We start from the raw sequence: 19,240 nt of genomic DNA, 5'->3' as shown, positions 1-19,240 counted from the left end.
CTCACTCTTCCCTCTGCACCACAGGCCCTTGGGACCTTTATAACGGGTTTGTAGCACTTGCCTTCTAAACATTCTTCCCCAGCACTCACCTGTGATGTCAGTAAGTAGGTGTTTTTATATCAGGTTTGTATCTCTTTCCCTTTTGGGAAATTGAAGTGACTTTAGGATATTGAAACAAGAACTGCAGAAGTCTGGAGAGCATGTGTGTCCTAGTTGTCTATAGTAGGCTTGAGGGGTCACGCATTCACCCAACTAATCATCATGTTACAAGTGTTTGGGCATAAGGTCACTCTAGTAAAAATAAAAATTGAGTGAGAAAAATTATTACAGAATCATTCTACTTCCAAGTCTTAGGGTTTTCGTCCCCGCTAGTTGAGGAGAAGGAAGGTAGTAAAGATTGCCTGGAGGGCCATTTCATCTCTGATGGAAATGAGAACCATCTTTGTGAGTGCCATCTTTGTGCTGGGTTAAAGATCAAAATCTGGGTTTCAAACTATTACTGAGCTTCAGTCATCAATACTGAGCATCATAAACTCAGAAATGCCCGAGTTATGCTAAGATATTCTTGCTTTAAATTGATAAATTTGAGACATCAGGAAATGAAACGAGGTTAAGTAGGGTCTTGTTTTCAAACCACAGAAGTAAAAGTAATGATCATAGCTTCAGTTTTCCTTCCACGGACCCATGGCTGGAATCACAGGAGCTAACACTTGCTGTTTCTGTGTTGGACACCGGGCTGGGCATTTCTGTGTTCTTTTTTATTTCATCCCCACAACTGCCTGGGGTACTGGTATCCTCAGGCACTCTACAGGGGAAAAGAGGCCCAAATGCAAAGGATTGTTTCTAAGTTTGTGTAACAGTGCAACCCTAAGTTTTGACCACGATTAGGTGCATTAAACAAATATGTGATCAACTGTGGTTTGTAGACGGTTCACAGAGAGGAAAATTATCCTTGAAGCTCAAGCCTTCTCTGTTATACAACCAAAAGAAAACCTAGTAACTTGGTACACCCAGGCTTTCCTCTCTGAATGTCTGTCATACTATGTGCAAAGGGAATTACTATTTTTCCTATTTGAGACACTATATAATTAGCAGATAGACAACTTCGGGGTTAATAATAAACCTTGGTAATCTTATTGCTTTTCCAATTTCATGTCACTGCTTTGAAGGTGACTCATGAGTAAAAATTGTTCTCTGATATGATATCTATGATCTGGAGAACTGGTTGTCTCCACCACTAGGAAAATTTACATTTTTGCTCCTTACTTTCTTCATACTCTGAGAACATCTCCATCTCTTTGTCACTAGAGGGCAGTGTTGTACTGTGTGGAACAGATACTGAACCATTGATTTTGATTTTGATCCATTGGCCCCAAGACCTCAGGACAAAGGATCCCATTTCCTTTGTTTCCCCACTCCTGTCTTCCCCACCCCATCATTATTCTGGAATATGCTCAATTAATGTCACTTGAATTTTACTAAATGGCTACCATTTCAGATGTTTTTTTGTTAGGCCTGGTATCCAAGTTCTTTATCTCCCCTACTGCGCTAACCCTCCCAAGTTAGCTTTCTGTCACAGTCAAAAAATACTGAGAGAATCAACTTTTAAGGATAAAAAGGTTTATTTTGGTTCGGCTTCAGAGGTTTCAGTTCACAGTCACTTGGCCCTATTGCTTTGGGCCTGTGGCAAGGCAGTACCTCAAGGCAGAATGTATGGCAGAGGAGGTCTGTTCTCATGGCAGCCAGGAAGGAAAGAAGGAGATGAGAAGGGTCTGGGGTCCCAGGAACCTCTTCAAGGGCCCACACCTGATGACCTACCTGCCTCCCACTAGGCCCCAAGCTTAAAGGTTCCACCTTCTCCCAATAGTGCACAGGCTAGCAACCAGGCTTTTAGCACATGGCTCTTTGGGGAACATTTGAGATCAGAACTACAGTACCTCCCTTCCTCTTCTCTGTGGGAAAATACTGTTATCCTTTTATAGAAATAGAAACCTTAATATATTAAAATTTTCTAGGGTTACCCAGAGAGTGAATGGATTCAAATCCGGATGTACCTGACCTCAGTATAAATGCTTTGACTGGTGTCTGTAGGGCTTCTCTCAGTACTATATAAAATAGATCATTATAAAAGAGCGTTTAGTTTGATCCAAAGTACTTCGAAAGCAACAGTGAGAGAAAAGCCACAGGAATCAGTCTTACTGTCTTGATGTGTGTCAAGATCACCTAGTGGAAAATCAGGTTATTTGCTTGATGAGCCTGACCTCATTTCCATATGTCCAGTTTTGTCTTTTCAAGGGATCTAGGTGAAATTGGGATGCTCTTGGCCAGCACTATCCAGTAAAAATGTGACATAAACTACAAATGTGATTCATGTGTACACTTTAAAATATTCTAGTAGCCACACACAAAAAATGAACAGATGAAATTAATCGTAATTATATTTCATTAAACCTAGTATAGCCAAAATATTATTTTAGCATGTAAGCAATGTAAAATAGTAAGACAGTTTACATTCCTTTTTTTTTTTTTTTCATACTAAGTCTTTGAAATCTATTGTCTATTTTGTCCTCATGGCTTATCCCAATTAAGATAAGTTACATATGAGGTGCTCAAGAGTCACACGTGGCAGGTGGCTCCCATTTTGGTCATTAAACTTGTACACACATTTCTCACTTCAGGTCAGCTTCTTTGTCTCTCTTGGGGAATACAGGCATGAGGGGTGATTCTATAGTTTCCCAGCAGGTCTGTTTATAGCATTCCTCTCTTATCTTTTGCTAGGCTGATGACTGGGAAAATTTAGACCAGTTAATTCAATAAATGCACAAGTCAGGTTCTGAAGTTTTTGCTTTTCTGCTCCATATTTCTGCCACTTTTAATCTGAAGTTTGAAAATTTTACCGCTCCCTGTCCCAGCACTCCTAAATTAATCCAAAGTGTCAGAATTTTCTGATTCTTCCAGTAGTCATTGAATCAGAGGACCTTGAGTGTTACTCAAAACCCTGAGGAACTGAGCATCCCAGCAAGCATTTTCTACTGTTTTAAAAACACAGTGACTTTAAGGGTTAAAGCTAATTCTTTCTTTGAAACAAGCAAACAACTCTAAAGGGCGGGGGCATATCAGAAAAATTATAATTTGGTGCTACTGTTTGGTAGCTGGAGTCCCATGACATTTCATCTTCCTGTTTTTCTGTTAGACAGTTGATTTCACTGGTTCAACTGAAGGGGAGCAGAGGTACAAAAAGTGTCCCGCCGATATTCATTTCTAGCCCTAATGGACTTTGGCACCAGGCCTTTTCAAAATGTCTGGGCACAGAGAGCTAAAGACTGTTGATGTTCTTCCAGACCTCATCGTGAATTATTAAACATTACGCTAATGTGGCTTTTATAGTTCCAGGGACTTTTTTTTTTTTTTAACTTGGAGGGATAAATAATGGTTTTGCATTGTCCACATTTTACAAATGAAAAGACCAAGGCATTGAAAAATTGTTGGACTTTGCTGATGCCAGCAATAAAATTCTGCAGACCTGATATACCTTCATGCCTCTAAGGCCTCTGGTTTTAACCAAGTACCTCTTATTCCAAAGAAAAGCTAGTTAGTTAAAACATATTATCTAAATATTGCATGAGATTCTGGTCATCAGCTCTCGAAGCAAACTTTTCTTTTTTCTTTTTCTTTTTTTTAAAGAGTGTGTGAGAGAGAGAGAGAGGGAGAGAGAGATAATTTTTTTTTAACATTTATTTTTTAGTTTTCGGCGGACACAACATCTTTGTTTGTATGTGGTGTTGAGGACCGAACCCGGGCTGCACGCATGCCAGGCGAGCGCGCTACCGCTTGAGCCACATCCCCAGCAAACTTTTCTATCATTCTCCAACATAAGCTATTGAAAATTATGTTTGTATTTAAGTGAAAGGTCTTTTTGGCTCAATCACTAAATTATCATTCATGAAATGAATGTTTGGATTTGCAGTGTGGTCCTGTAGAAACTACGGGGACTTTTTATGGAAATACCCATTTAATTTTTATTAAATGTCTGCAGTGCATCAGACTTTGTCAGTTTCTTCTAGATGAGTTCTTGGGAGGCAGAAACTATGGCTTATTCTCTAGGTTCCCAGTGTCCAGTCTCAGGACAGGTGGCAGGTGCCCAGAAAGTTTTGTTGAAAGAGAGACAGCAGTACTTACTTTCCAGGGTCCAAGATCTCATGAACCAAAACAAGCTGGGCATGGTGGCATACACCTCTAATCCCAGTGGCTCTGGAGGCTGAGGCAGGAGGATCCTGAGTTCAAAGCCAGACTCAGCAATTTGGCAAGGCCCTAAGCAAGTTAACAAGACCCTGTCTCTAAATAAAACACATAAAGGGCTGGAGATGTAGCTCAGTGGGTGAGTGGCCTGCATTCAATTCCTGGTACCCTATCCCTCCCCCAAAAAACAAAACAGTGCCCTGTAAATGTGGTCCTTCTAATTGGAAGCACATTATGATGTTACTTTGTATTTTAAGATAATTTCTATGGGATTTGGCCACTGAGACTGACTCTGATTTATAGCTAATTCTTGTAATACAGAAATGACAGGGAATTCACCAATCAATTTATTTGGTCTCAGTTGTAACTTTTTGATGGGCTATAATAATTCTTAGGTCTACATAGGAAGGAGAGGTTTAATGGTTATGAATAATATTAATATTGAGGCAGATGGTATGTCTAGGCTGAAATTAGATAACTACATAGAAAATTAACAAACTATTATGGTAGGAACTGAAATTAAATAACCATAGAAAACTCAGAAACTAATATGGTAGGTACTGACTAATTAGGTATTTACAGTTCTGAAACCTGAACCACAAACTGTTAGGGGGTTTTAAACTAAAGAAAGGAATTGACCAGATTCTTAAAGAAACATTGAGGAATACAGTAGTATTCCAGAGTAGTTACTGACATCTATAGAACCAGCTTAACTTCACCAGCTTATGACTAGTAGACAAGAGGAAAATATTTATACTAGGAATTGCCTGTCTTACTGTGAAGTAACCTGCATATTAAGTGCATTGCTCACCTGGATGTTCCCTACATGTCTCTATGGAGAGTATCTTTAATTCAGTTTCTGAAAATTGTCGATTTAGCAAAGTATGTATGTGATTATTGTTTGGGCCACCAACTTCATCCAGCCCAATCCAGCCATGGGACAAGAAGTATAAGATGTGGTGTTTATTCATAGGGATAAAAAGAAGTGTGCATTGCTCTGTGGTTCTTGCTGATACAGAGAGCAGAGAAAGAACTGGAACTGCCAGGGCAGGCTGTCTTGAAGCAGACTTTGAATTGGTCCTTGAACTTTGACTTGAAGGAAAATACATGAGATGAAGAGAATAAATCCCATGAGGACAAGACATAGACCATGGGCATGGTGCTGTGGGCAGAGACAAGCACAGGATGTTCATATTTACAGTGAAGGGAGGCAGAGAGGCCGCATGAAGGAGGAACTTACTCCAATCTTCTTGGTTGGGTTTGTACTTTGCATCCAGACTTTGTCTAACCTTAAGCAAGAGAAATGACCTGAAACCCATCTTCATCTATGAAATTTAGGTTTCACTGCAGCTTGGATTGTAGGGTGAAGAGGTTGGAGTGAAAGACACTTCCTTGGCAGTTTCAGTAATAATCCACTTATAAATGTTGATAATCAGAGTGGAGTAAAAAAAAAGTGGATCAGAGAAACATGTCGAAAGAACAGGCCTTAGAAGATTGAAGGGACGGAAGATCAAAATTCCACACATAGTTTTAAGTACTTGACTATTTTGGAGCTAATGATCCTTAGATAGGAGATTGGATTCAATGACAGAAATCAGTAAGTTTGGAAGGAATGTCCCTTTTCCTGGTTAGGGGGTGGGAGGTTTATTTTGTTGCATGTGAAGTCGTAGCATGACTTCTGAGTGAAGGTGTCCCAGACATTCATCAAGGGCATTCGAACCCCCTAAGCCACACTGACTTAATGGGCATACAGGCCGTTGCTGCTAAGGGTAGAAGTACAGGAACTTGGTTCATCTGTTTCTTAAAATATCTTGTTGCTGGGGATGTAGCTCAGCAGCAGAGCACTTGCCTCGCATACGCAAGGTCCTGGGTTCAGGTTTAGCACCGGAAAAAAAAAATCTGTATTGTCTTTTGTGTACTAGTTCATTATTATTCTTTAGATAGAAGCGTTTCACAGGCACCTAATATTTAATCCTCTGGCCCTAGAGATAAGCCCACTAAGCACTGCTATTTGTTCTTAGTGGATGTGGTAAAGTTTGTCAACTGTTCAAATCCAAGACAGCTGGAGGTTCCAAGGTTTATGGTGTTCCCCAGGGGCTCCTCAACTCCAGGTGCACACCTTCAACTAAAATACCTAGTCTGTGGCACTCAGACTCACCTTGTCTAAACATGAGTCCTTTTAGTCCCTTCCCTCAGCCCTGCCGTAGATACAACTTCCCTACCTCTGGTCATGAAGTCTCTTGTCTTACTTGGACTTCCACTGACTCTGACTGGCATCCTGCCCTGGACTCTTCCTCTTCTAGATCTTCTGTGTGCTTGTTCTTGGTTACTTTGAGGAATGCAGATCATGTTCCCCATCTGGTTTGAATTTCTTTTACTTGTGTTTACTTATAGACTAGATTAAGCCTGAAGTGTATAAAGGGCCCAAGGAGGCCCTATGCAGTGTGATGTGGACATCCCTCTCCAGTCCCTGCTCCTGAGGCTCAGCATCATGCATCCCCATAGTCACTGGACACATAGTCTCTCTCACTGGGGAGCTACTCAGCCTTTGGTCCTGGTCCTGGTCTGAGGGTCCCTTACCATGTATGGCCCACCTCCACTACGCCACAGGGCTTTATCATACACCTTGGCTGTGTGGCCTGTCTACCTGGTAACAGGGAATCCTAGGATTAGCCATGTTTAGTTATTTATCCTTCAATACTTCCTGCCTCTGGGCAGCCTTTAGTTTTTAATGTGCTAAAATTACTTGAACCCATGTTTGGAAAGTTTACAGGGAAACCATTCACATAGCATAACTTTTTGGTCCCATATTATGTCCCAGCCTCTTATATCTGTTGCTGGTGTTAGTGTACAGCCACCATAGTTCTTCCGAAAGCAGTTTAGCAGACTGTAACCTTAAAAATGTTAACAGCTTAGACCCAATAACAGGAAAAAACATTGTGCATAGAAATGTTCATTACATTGTTATACTTTATAATAGCAAACCTGGAATATCCAGTGGCTGGGAAGTAGTTAAATTTGGCATGTTCAAGAAATGGTCTATTAGATAACAAGTGCTCTCTATGCATGAATAAGAAGATGCTTTGTTAAATAGAAAAAAAAATCAGGATCCAAATTTGTTAAATGAAGTAACCGTGAACATATACAAAATGCATGGTAAAAAGCCAAGGGAAATGTCAAAAGATCTTCTTTGAAAGTATGGAATGGGTATTGAATAATGTTTGTCTAGTTCTTTTGGTGTTCTGTCTTCTACTAATGACAAAAACAACTTTAAGAAAACTCTTAAAGCTCTCTGCTCTGGAGCCTACTTTATCTCAGAAGCTGATCTGTTTCCCTCTTGCAGTTTGAAAACCTGAACATAGTCGCCGAGTGCCTGTTTTCCCTGGTCAACGGAGACGACATGTTTGCAACCTTTGCTCAAATCCAGCAGAAGAGCATCTTGGTGTGGCTATTCAGCCGTCTGTACTTGTATTCCTTCATCAGCCTTTTTATATACATGATTCTCAGCCTTTTTATTGCACTTATTACGGATTCTTATGACACCATTAAAGTAAGTTGTTATCTATATTTGCTACAAAAAACAAAACAAAAAAAAAAAAACAAACCACCATAAATTCTGTATAGATTGGAAGACAGGAAAATATATTTTACTTAAAATATTATAATTTTATTTAGATTTTGAAGATTTATAGAAAATACACTTTTAGATGCTGGAAAATAATTTTGAATATGCATTTAGGACAATGTCCCTGTTACCCAGACCTGGTGTATTGGTTTGTAGGTGTGGTGGAAAAGAGAAAGGAAATAGGAGAGGAGGTGAGACCAGTAGCTGGGCACCTTTCTAGGCACTGATGGACACACCTACCTGCATGGCTACCTGGAACTTAGGTATTGGGTGATAAATTTCAGGGATGAGAGATGATTGCCACCCTGACCACTGTCCAGATATTGCCGGACCTTATACTGAATGAATTGGCCACTTGCATGGTGCAGGTTTCCTTTAAGTCAGGAGGGTGAAGGGTTTTTCTCTGTTTAGCTTGGACCTTTCTAAGCCACCTGGCTGGGCCTAATTTATCAGTTCGTATCTTGAGGGAAGTTGGCCTCCCCAGGCACCTGCACAGCAGATGGCTATTCTTGGAAGACCTCTTCAGGGCCAGTGCCTGAACAACACTGGGTACCATGTCGGCACCTTCAGTGCTGTCCTCTGCTTAACCCTTCCCCAGACTAACTCAGAAGAAAGCCAGGTATTGACTTAGTGGGGATTAGCATCCAGCGGGGATGGTGGTTGACTCCAACAGCAGGACATGGCTGAGGGAGACCTGCACGCTCTTGCTGTGGAGTTTGGTGTCCATGAGTGGCGGTGTCCCTGTGCATGGGCAAGCCTCTTGTTGAGTTCAGTGACCCCACCAATTGTGAAGGGAAGGGGTCCTAGGCCTAGGGTCTTTGTTTCTGCTTGGAAAAAAATCTACTTCTTTCTGTCTCAGTGGTCAATTTCACAGGCAGATTCTACCTTGGCAGGGTGTGGAGTGGGAGGTCTTATATAGTCTTGCAATTAGCATTCTAGCTTTAGACTTTGGACTATTTCCCTCCCTTGCTCTCCCTGGCTTTCTTTCTGGAATTTTCCTTTAGTTTGTTCTCTGTTCCCATGGTGGCCTTGTCTTGGCTGTTCTGGGACTGACAGATTAATTCATCATTGCCAATATCACTTACTGGATCTCAGCTTGCACTGTGGGAGACTTTTATTTTAGCAAAGGTGAATTTGGTTTGTTGACAAAGGGAGCAATTTCTCATGCTCTATAGAGAGGGTAACAACATTGTGTGCTTTTTTAAAGAAATACCAGCAGAATGGATTTCCTGAAACGGATCTGCAGGAATTCCTGAAGGAATGTAGCAGCAAAGAGGAGTATCAGAAAGAGTCCTTGGCCTTCCTGTCCAGTGTCTGCTGTCTGAGGAGGTCAGTATTGTGTTTAATCTCCACCATCCAGAGATGAGCTACTCCGTTGCCTTAGGAAAGGGTTGCTCCAAGGTTAACCCTACACTCTGGAATCAGTTTGTTGTGGGAGATATTTCATCCTTCATTATTTTCCTCCCTAAATTGGCTTTCGAAAGGAATTATTTCTTGCAAAACAGGGTTGTGTAGAAAGCTGCATGACATGATTGCAATCTCTTAGGGATATCATGAGACCTATTTACAGAAAGGCATGAATTAGACCCCAAAAGTCAAGAGGCAGGACTTTCAAGTGGCTACAGCAAGAGGTCAAAATTAAGAACTCTTGATTTTGGAGATGGAAGTCTGAGAATGTCAAAGGCGTTTTCCCTTCTTATAGTTTATGGTGCAAATAACCTTCTTGAGAAGAGCAGCAAACCCACCCGTAGAGGAAGCTCTTCATTGGAGAGCTGTGCTTTGCTTGCTGTCATCTGGACTGTTAGGAAAATTTCCTCAACCTCAGTGAACAAAGGATACCGCACCATGGTTTGGGGTTTAGAATGGGGGTCAAACAAGGACAGTTTTCTTAAATGATCCCATGTGTGTTTTCATCAAAAGTCAGGAATGGAAGTTTTTAACTTAAAGTATACCCTACCCATGATTTTGAGAAGGCTTCTCTAAAATCAAATTCCTAAGGAAGATGGGGGAACATAATTGCCACTTAAAACTTCAGGATGTATTTTTCTGTTAATCAATTCTTACTGCATCTTGGGACTTGAAATGATCTGATTGAGCATATCCAAAGAATGTCTGGTAAATATGAAATGAGGTCTTCTAAGAAGACTTGAATCTTCAAAATCATATTTCATCCTCTGTGAGCATTAAATTGTTGCTGTGGAAACTGAGATAAAGGGAAAATAATTTTCTTAATAGGCAACTGCCTTCTGGGAGTTGGCCTGGGTAAGGAAAGTATCTCAGAGTTGCTTTTTTCTATTATGTTGTTAAATATAAGGGGGGAAAATTTACTGGGAAACATAGTTGTGAATTCTGAAAAGTGACTGATGGTCTGTGGTGTTTACCATGTGGACCTTGGTTTGCATCATAAAGAGCCCTCCGAGGCTATTAAGGATTTTCTTGTGCAGCCTTATGGAATAATGAAAGATTTAAAGGCAGGACTGGGAGCCTGATTGCCAAGACTGGGTTTGACAGGTGAGAAGAAGGGAGCAAACTCAGCAGACCATTGCTAAGGGTTATTTGGAAGATGCATGGTATGAGGGAGGGTGTGTCCATGGCAGGAATGAAAGAATTTAAGGGAACAAGAGAATTCACCAAGAAAATCAAGAGCAGAAGTATGATGAAAGTTTTGATAAAAGAGGATATCAAACAAGACTGAGGTCGCTGTCACCATGTTTGCCCCAAATGTGGCTATGATTAAAGTCAGCTAGACCTGGGGGTTGTATGGACCTTGCAAAGAGCAAGTGAAGGCCACGGGGTCTGATGGGAGGAAGTGGATCTTAAGGAGGCCTTGAGACCAAGTGACAGCTTTGACTCCATCAATAATTATGCCCTAATGTGCTTAAAGGCTAGGAACAGAAGAATGAATGAAATTGAGGAAGGCTATAAATGCATAGTAAATGTTGAAGAAGGACCTCCCTGAGGCAACCCAGGGAAGAGATGCACTGTAGAGATTGGTGTCCAGTCCACATTATAGACCACATCCTTCCATACCAGCTCTGCCTCTGGCAAGATGTGGGCGTGGTCACTTCTTTTTTTTTTAATGTGGTGCTGATGATCAAACCCAGGGCCTCACCCATGCTAGGCAAGTGCTGTACCACTGAGCTACAACCCCAGTCCCTGGTCACTCCTTTTCAACAAAGCAGTTCAGCAAACCCTCACACATTGATCCTCCTTTGGATTGTTGACAGAGCTCCTAGCTTGATCATCGGAACACTTGGGTTTTGTTTGGGGGCATGCCACTTATCAAGTGTGTTCTGTGACCTCTTCTCAACCTCTTGGTTCCTCCACTGGTGAGGAGGTGAGCCATCAGGATGAACTAAGTGGTCTCTGAAACCCCTTCCAGGAATAAAGTGACATGGCTTTCGGTTAAGAGATGCTTGTGTAAGCAGATGTGAATTAAACTTGCCTCTTCTCTCCTGCAGTGAAGGAGGGAAACCAGCCTTTAAGCCATTGATAGGCTTTGTTAGAGAAGGGGAAAGGGAAGTCCTAAGAGATGGACAACTGCGCAAGTGTGTTTCTGCAAATGTCTACTCAGATCTCAAATAATTTAAATTTCCCTTCTTAGTCTGTTTTATTCTTACTTATTTCACTCATATAATCTATGTGTGCCTAGAATAGAGTATTTCTGTATCTTTGTGAAGATTTTTGAATCATTGCTTTTTTTTCCCCCCACCCCCTTTCTGTTACAGGAAAGGAAGTGATGACCACCTGATACTTATTAACTAAAGTCCTGCTAAAGAACTAAGTGTCAGGCCTCCTTTTCCAGCAGCAATGCTAATAGACCCCAGATTATCCTGGACCAGTAATTCCTAAAGGATTGTCTTATTTAATTGTGGATTGGGAAAGAAGAGCGACAGTCAGCTGGCTGACCATGACCGAAGTTCCAAACTTTATATAAAAAGTTGGAGGGTGAAGAATAGACCACGGGCTGCTACTGGGCATCAGTGCAATTAAGCAGTGATAATGAAATTCTCTACTGCTCTCTTAATTTATGACATGATGCTGTTGGGATGGAAAAAAAATCCCTTTTTAGACTGTACAAAACAATGATGTTGAAAGCCATGTATTTAAATGTGTGTGTTTATTGTCAGATAAGGATTTGTATTAATAGTGATTATTAAGTTCAAAGACATATGTTAATTCATGGTCTGCACAGAAATATAGTTGGATGCAATACCAAATTAAGACTCTGTGCTGGAGAACTATTAAACCATATTGAGATCACACTCCATTCAACAGAAAGACCTGCAATAGACAATTCTTTTTTTTTTTTTTTTTTTGGTGTAGGATCCATTTTATTTTTTTTATTTTTTTTTTTTAATTTTTTATTGTTGGCTGTTCAAAACATTACATAGTTCTTGATATATCATATTTCACAATTTGATTCAAGTGGGTTATGAGCTCCCATTTTTACCCCATATACAGATTGCAGCATCACATCAGTTACACATCCATTGATTTACATATTGCCATACTAGTGTCTGTTGTATTCTGCTGCCTTTCCTATCCTCTACTATCCCCCCTCCCCTCCCCTCCCCTCCCCTCCCCTCCCCTCTTCTCTCTCTGCTCCCTCTACTGACATTCGTTTGTCCCCCTCATATTATTTTTCCCCTTCCCCTCACTTCCTCTTGTATGTACTTTTGTATAACTCTGAGGGTCTCCTTCCATTTCCATGCATTTTCCCTTCTCTCTCCCTTTCCCTCCCACCTCTCATCCCTGTTTAATGTTAATCTTCTTCTCATGCTCTTCGACCCTACTCTGTTCTTAGTTACTCTCCTTATATCAAAGAAGACATTTGGCATTTGTTTTTTAGGGATTGGCTAGCTTCACTTAGCATAATCTGCTCTAATGCCATCCATTTCCCTGTAAATTCTATGATTTTGTCATTTTTTAATGCAGAGTAATACTCCATTGTGTATAAATGCCACATTTTTTTTATCCATTCATCCATTGAAGGGCATCTAGGTTGGTTCCACAGTCTAGCTATTGTGAATTGTGCTGCTATGAACATGGATGTAGCAGTGTCCCTGTAGCATGCTCTTTTTAGGTCTTTAGGGAATAGACCGAGAAGGGGAATAGCTGGGTCAAATGGTGGCTCCATTCCCAGCTTTCCAAGAAATCTCCATACTGCTTTCCAAATTGGCTGCACCAATTTGCAGTCCCACCAGCAATTCTTGATCTATTTTCTTGCAAGTTTTCTTCTTCAACATGTTTTAAGTGACTTTTGGCGTAGTCAATCAGATGAATTGGAAACAGAACATGAGGATACCTCGTCACTTGTGCTAATTCCTGATTGTGCACACATGACATGTGGCAGTGAACTGTAGCAATGGTCACTCATTTTAACAATTGCTCTCCACTGTGGTGGAGACTTCAGCTTTGTTAAGCAAGGAAATACGGTATATTTTTCCTTAAATAAATTTATTTTTATTGTACCATATTGCACTATTATTATTTATTAGTATCTTTTAACATCTACCTAGTAAAAAATTCAGGTCACATTTCTACTAACTACCTGGTATATAAAAGGGACAGGGGTCAACAATTTTTAATTTTGTGGCGAAGACTAGAACTTGGGTCGAGCAGGACTCTCATCCTTGGATTGCTCCTTTTTTCCCTGGCCTCAGCCATGCCTCTCCCCTGCAAGCCTTACCTTCCTCTCTCTCCTTTCCCCACTTTTCAAGTGCACACACCAAATCTAGGCAGGGAAGATCATCTAGTTCATACCACTGAAGTTCTTAAAGGAGTACGTAACTCATGTCTACACTCAGAATACTTTGATAAAATTATCATTTTAGTTAATTTTTTATGAAAATGTCAAGAGTTATGTTTAATTTTCAACCTAACAACCTTTAAACCGATGGTTCTGAGATCATTTGCCTGATTCCATAATCAGGGACATAATTGGGCCACTTGTTAACTTCTGAGAGTAACCCCATGTACTTAGTTTTGTCTCTGAATGGAATCTCCTCTCAGTCTGCAGCTGTGACTGCCATTTGAGTAGAGGATTAATGATGGTCTTCCTGATTCATGTTAGTCTTTTATTGACTTTCATGTTTCCTTTTCTTTTCCCTCAAGCTGGATAAAGAAAAATCTTTTTTCAAGGTTACTCTGCATCTATGGAAACATTGTTTTGTCCCTTTTTAGTGATTTTCAACAATTCTTACTTTACCAACTGTATTATCTGATTTTATTGAACAATGTTAACTCATACTCTGCTAATAGACCAAATCTGGGACAAACCATTTTCTCTCTTCTCCTAGGCCTCCACTTGGGGAGTTGACTGTAAAAGTTAGGAGTCATATCCTTTCTGCTTAATGACTTCATTCTCTAATCTTCCTTTGTAGAATTTACCTCCTTGGCTTGCAGTGAAAACAGTCAAAGCCCCATGTAGCATCTTAAGCTCAATGACTTGGGATGGTAAAAGAGTGTGGGTATGGAAGCCATCAAGATAGATTTGAGTTAAAATTCCAGTCAATTTTCATGTGTGTATGGTCCTGGGCATGGGCCTCATGCATGTAGCACTGTATCTCTGAGCTACATCCCCTGCCCTTTAGAATTTCAGTTTAGGTGGCAGCTTTGGGGTCCTGGTAGGTAAGTCGCTTCTTGCTTCTCAGTGATGATAAATCTCAATAAATTTGGATTGGCATTTAAGTCATACCATTCATGCCACACCTGGCATTGAAACCTAAGCTGTTCTTTCAATTGTCTGCCATGTTTGAAGTAGGTTTCACTTGTCCATGGAATTGTGCAGACATTTAGAGCTTTGCTTCTGCAACATATCTGACAGGGCTCTCCTCCTCCTCCTCCTGAGTCTCCTTGGACAGATCTCCCTATCTGTAAAATGGAAATTGTGAGAATTACATACATTAAATGTGAGTGCCTAGAACAGGACATGACACCTAAGTGCTCAGTGGACATTAGCACTTAAAAAAATTTTTTTGGCATGGTCTATATGTGTACAAATATGTTCACCCAGGCCAGTCAAAAAGATCTTTATTTCCTAAGGAGCTCACCACACAGTTTTGGTGGACTTTGTTTTGATAAAGATTTTATGAGTGCAAAATTCCTTCATCTAGCTCTGTCCTGGAGACAATTATCAATTCAGTCCTAACAAGCTCACACTTAATTTTGGAGGAGCAGCATGAAGAAGCAGCCCAAATGGCCCCCCACCAGGGGGACAGCTGTCCTGATGGAAGGGTAATGGTCTTGAAGGTGTACACACTGGCCCTCAGTCCTCTCATAGGGGACTTTAGCAGACTTGTCAGAACATGGAAAACACATGTCAGCTTGCTTCTCAGCCTGCACCTATCCAAGGTAGTGAGTGCAAAAGGGTGAGGGGTGGTATTTAGGAAAAGTCCTTCATAGGATTCCGGTCACCACCTACCAGATCCTGCTGAGGGCCTATACTCTAATAATGGTGGAGAGGTGTGCAGAGACCAGGGGAGGCCCAGCCTTGGAATCCTGGATTTATGAATGCAGCACTAGCCCAGCCTTTCAACCTAGGGGCAAATAGCCTGTCGCCCTCTGTTGCCTGAGGACCTTCTTGTAAAAATAGCTCAGCACTGGCACTGATGTTCAAGGGCCTTAAAGTCATTAGCAAAGTATGCTCAATAATCCATTCCTGCGTTCTTGGCCACAGATTTGTTTCCTGATAATAATATAAAGTGCTGCAATGCTCATAGATATGATCCCATATATCTGAACAACTCTCCTATAACAGCTGCTTGTTGAAATATCATTGGATGAACAAACCTTATTGCAATCAGTTTCTTTTTTATTTTCATGCAACTTGGGAAATTTTTATTTTGCTTTGCCTGACACTGAGTTTGAATATCTCAGCTATTTTCCAGTGACACTGAGTCTTTCTCTACAGGCATCTAGAATCTTACACTACATGTAAAAAATGCTTGAAGTGTCTTTTGCTTGATAGGTGGAAGGGGACCTCATAGCTAAATCCAAAGCACAGCTTTCTGATTCTAGACACTATAGGAAGAACAGTGAACCACTGGCACAGGAACAGGAATCTGGTGATTTGATATATCTAAGCAAATGCTAAGCAGCTCAGCTTTCTTTCTTTCTCACTTGAGATGTTCCAGTCTCTTGCTACTGATGATATGCAGGACTGGCTTTGTGGCTGTGTGACCTGTGCATTTTTGAAGGACCATCTGTTTGGTTTACTGATCTATAATGACAGTCTTGAAATTCTTAGTGGCGTATGTGTGTGTGTGTGTGTGTGTGTGTGTGGTATTGGGAATTGAACCCAGGAGTGCTCTACCTCTGAGTCACATCCCCAGTCCTTTCTATGGTTTTATTTTGAGACAGGGTCTCTAAATTATTGAGGCTGGCCTTGAACTTGCGATCCTCCTGCCTCAGCCTCTTGAGTTGCTGGAATAACAAGTGTGCATCACCCCGTTGGGTTTCTTAGTGCTTTTTGGACAACGCCCCCCACCATATGTACATTTTTCAGGGCATCTCACAAGTCAGATGGTGAATCTAGATGACATGATTTTTTAACTCAGTCATTAAAACATGGCCTTTTAAGGAAAGTCTAGAATTAATTAAAGGGAAGAGTGAGCCTAAGTTGGAATTTCTTTTTTTCAAAACTAGACTTCACTTTTCAGAGCAGTTTTAAGTTCACAGCAAAATGGAGATGAAAGTACAGAGAGTTCCCATATCTCCCCTACTCCCACACAGCACAGCCTCTCCCTTATCTACATCCCACACCAGAATAGTACATTTGTTACCATCTCATCAATGAACTTACATCGACACTCCATCACCCAAAGTCCACAGTTTACTTTAGGAGTCACTTTTGGTGGTGGACACTCCATGGGTTTGCACCAATAGTAGCATGTATCCACCATTACAGTGTCATATAGAATAGTTCCCCTGCCCTGAAAATCCCTCTCTCTGCCTGGTCATGCCTCCCTCCTCCTTGCTCCAACTCTTGGTAACCATGGGTCTCTTTGCTGTCTTCATAGTTTTTCCTTTTTCAGAATATGATATAGTTGGAACGCTTCAGTAATACATCACCCTTTCAGACTGGCTTCTTTATATATACGTGTAGGTTTCCTCTTTGTCTTTTCACAGAATCACTTTTCATCAGGCATTTTGAGCACAGCCTTTTTCATGTCTGCACAAATATGTGGCTGTGGAGCTGCTTCTCACCTCAGCAAGATGGAGACTGAACCTCTGTGGTTGGTGATGTTGATCAGTTTCCACATTGTTTGGGCAGGCTGGGTGATGTGGTGATTTCCTTTGCTTCTTCCCAACCTCTTTCAGTGAACAGTCTTATTTTCTTATTTACGGTGACTTGACTTCTAACCTCAAGTGTGTTTGTCCAGTTGCTGTAGGACCTTGGACCTCACACAGTGAGGCCTTTGGGGACCTGTCTATACACAGGACCTACAGACATTCTCTCCAAGCTCTTCTCAGTCCCTAGCTTTCAGTCTGAAGGACCTCTCTGTGCATGGGAACCAGTAGGATTGTTAAACATGCCGTATCTTTGAGAACAGAGCACATTAGTAATGGGAGGCCTTAAAGTAAAACCCACATTCAAAGTAAATTCTCAGTTTGCCAAGGAAAAAAATAGAGCTCATGGATGTTCTGCTATGGGCTCATTTACAGCAAATGCTGTGGCAAACCAGTGCGTGAAAATGTTTCTCTTGCCATCTGTCTCTGCCAGAGAAACAGAGAACGCATGAGAAGCATATGAACATTCCATACCACCTTACATAACACGGACAGCAAAACTCTGACTTCCTAAAGACCCCTGGGAGCTATTGGCTGTGGTGAATGGAGGAGACAATTTATTAGCGTGATGTATGTTTCTTAGTTTCTAATGATACATAAATTATCCCATGAGCCATGATACATATGGTTTAAAGAGAATTTTAAATGAAAGCAATTTTTTTTTTCCTAGCAACACTAATTGCCTAGCAGCAGTAAATTACTCATCTCCTGCTGCCTGTGGGCTGTGGTCATTACTCTCTCCTCGAGGTTGAGCAGATGTCCCCCAAGAGGGATGTTTGCTCTGACAAAGGGAATTTATATCCTCACTTGTGAGCCCGCCATGCCAGGTCTACAGAGGAAATGCCTTTCAGACCCAGAACCTATGTTTGTGTCATTCCACACATGTCATCTGTGATGACAGGACGGTGAGTTTGGTCTTAGCTCTTCTTTGCCTCTGGGGGGAAATCAGAGTGCTGCTATCAATATTTAATCTTCTCCAGCTGTGGGGTTTAAAGGTGGTCTTAGCTAATAAGCATGGAAGTTTCCTAAGTGCCAGGCATGGGAAATGATAAGCATCATTAGTTTTGGAAAACACTAGATATCGACTTGATGTGTAGAAAGAAAATGATGGTGCTATTAAAGACCAATTTGATATGTATTTGTTGATTTCCAGGACTGTGTTAGGTACTAAGGAATGAGTGACAAGACCCCTGCCTTTAGCAGGTTTGGTGTCTAGTGGTAGAGACAGCCTTGTAAAAAGCAAGGATAATACGAGGTCAGCCCCAGGTGCTACGTGAGAGCAGAATGGAATTGCTCCTGTTTCCCTAAAGTATAAACCAAAGCTTCTTAAAGAGACTAGACAATGCTAGATCTGAGACTTGAAGAATAAATTGCATTTCACCACAGGAGGGTTTTCTATATTAAGGGAACAGAATGGCAAAGACTCATGTCACAGGGAGTGGGAGATGAGATGAGAGAGAACCTGGTCAGTCAGGAAAACATGGCAGGGCAACAGGGAATATGTATGCCCTGGGAGAGCTTTAGACCTGGGAGCCACCAGACCAGAAAAGGCAGAATTGTGGAGGACAGATTGGAGGAGAGAGAAAGACAGACAGAGGGGGCTCTTACCCTGTATTTAAACACAATAATAAACACAATGAGAAAATTTTCCTGAAAATTATCTCTAAGGATATATATCAGATTGTGTATATATGTTTTCATTATCTGTATACATATTCTTCTTCTTCAGAAGACTTTGAGTCTTCCTGCTTTTGAACTATATACTGAAAGAAGGAGGTATCCTTTCATAACTTCTATTATTGAGAAATACATGTGTTAGGATGAATGGGTTGAATTTCTTTCTTTTTCTTTTTTCTTTTTTCTTTTTTTTTAGAGAGAGAGAGAGAGAGAGAGAAAATTTTTTAAATATTTATGTTTTATTTTTAGTTTTCAGTGGACACAACATCTTTATTTTATTTTTATGTGGCGCTGAGGATCAAACCCAGAGCCCCGCACTTGACAGGTGAGCACGCTACCACTTGAGCCACATCCCCAGCCCAATGAGTTGAATTTCTATCATTTGGATATTTCTCCTTCCTGAAG

The 19,240-nt window shown here is 41.0% G+C and overlaps 2 protein-coding genes across 6 annotated transcripts in view; both read left to right on the top strand.

The window, feature by feature from the left end:
• Positions 1 to 13,343, top strand: part of Mcoln2 (mucolipin TRP cation channel 2) — a 55,986-nt gene extending 42,643 nt beyond the window's left edge. For all 4 annotated transcript variants that reach the window (XM_046443258.2, XM_046443252.2, XM_046443253.2 and 1 more), the window contains 3 exons: positions 7,583 to 7,789; positions 9,072 to 9,193; positions 11,593 to 13,343. In XM_046443258.2, coding sequence (XP_046299214.1) covers positions 7,583 to 7,789; positions 9,072 to 9,193; positions 11,593 to 11,629 — 366 coding nt within the window. In that variant the 3' untranslated portion in view covers positions 11,630 to 13,343. The remainder of the gene's footprint in view (positions 1 to 7,582; positions 7,790 to 9,071; positions 9,194 to 11,592) is intronic.
• Positions 13,344 to 17,869: 4,526 nt separating this feature from the next.
• The window catches only part of Lpar3 (lysophosphatidic acid receptor 3), a 100,287-nt gene continuing 98,916 nt past the window's right edge, over positions 17,870 to 19,240 (top strand). Inside the window, exons 1-2 of one of the 2 annotated variants that reach the window (XM_058579008.1) lie at positions 17,870 to 18,063; positions 19,085 to 19,160. The gene's annotated coding sequence lies outside the window, so the exon portion shown is untranslated. The remainder of the gene's footprint in view (positions 18,064 to 19,084; positions 19,161 to 19,240) is intronic. The other variant, XM_058579007.1, reaches the window with a different exon arrangement.

The sequence above is a fragment of the Marmota monax genome, unplaced genomic scaffold (genome assembly GCF_021218885.2).
Source record: "Marmota monax isolate L192 unplaced genomic scaffold, Marmota_monax_Labrador192_F-V1.1 WCK01_AAM20220418_F8-fsc00046, whole genome shotgun sequence".
NCBI classification, from domain to species: Eukaryota; Metazoa; Chordata; class Mammalia; order Rodentia; family Sciuridae; genus Marmota; species Marmota monax.
This window is presented reverse-complemented; position numbering and strand designations above follow the sequence as displayed.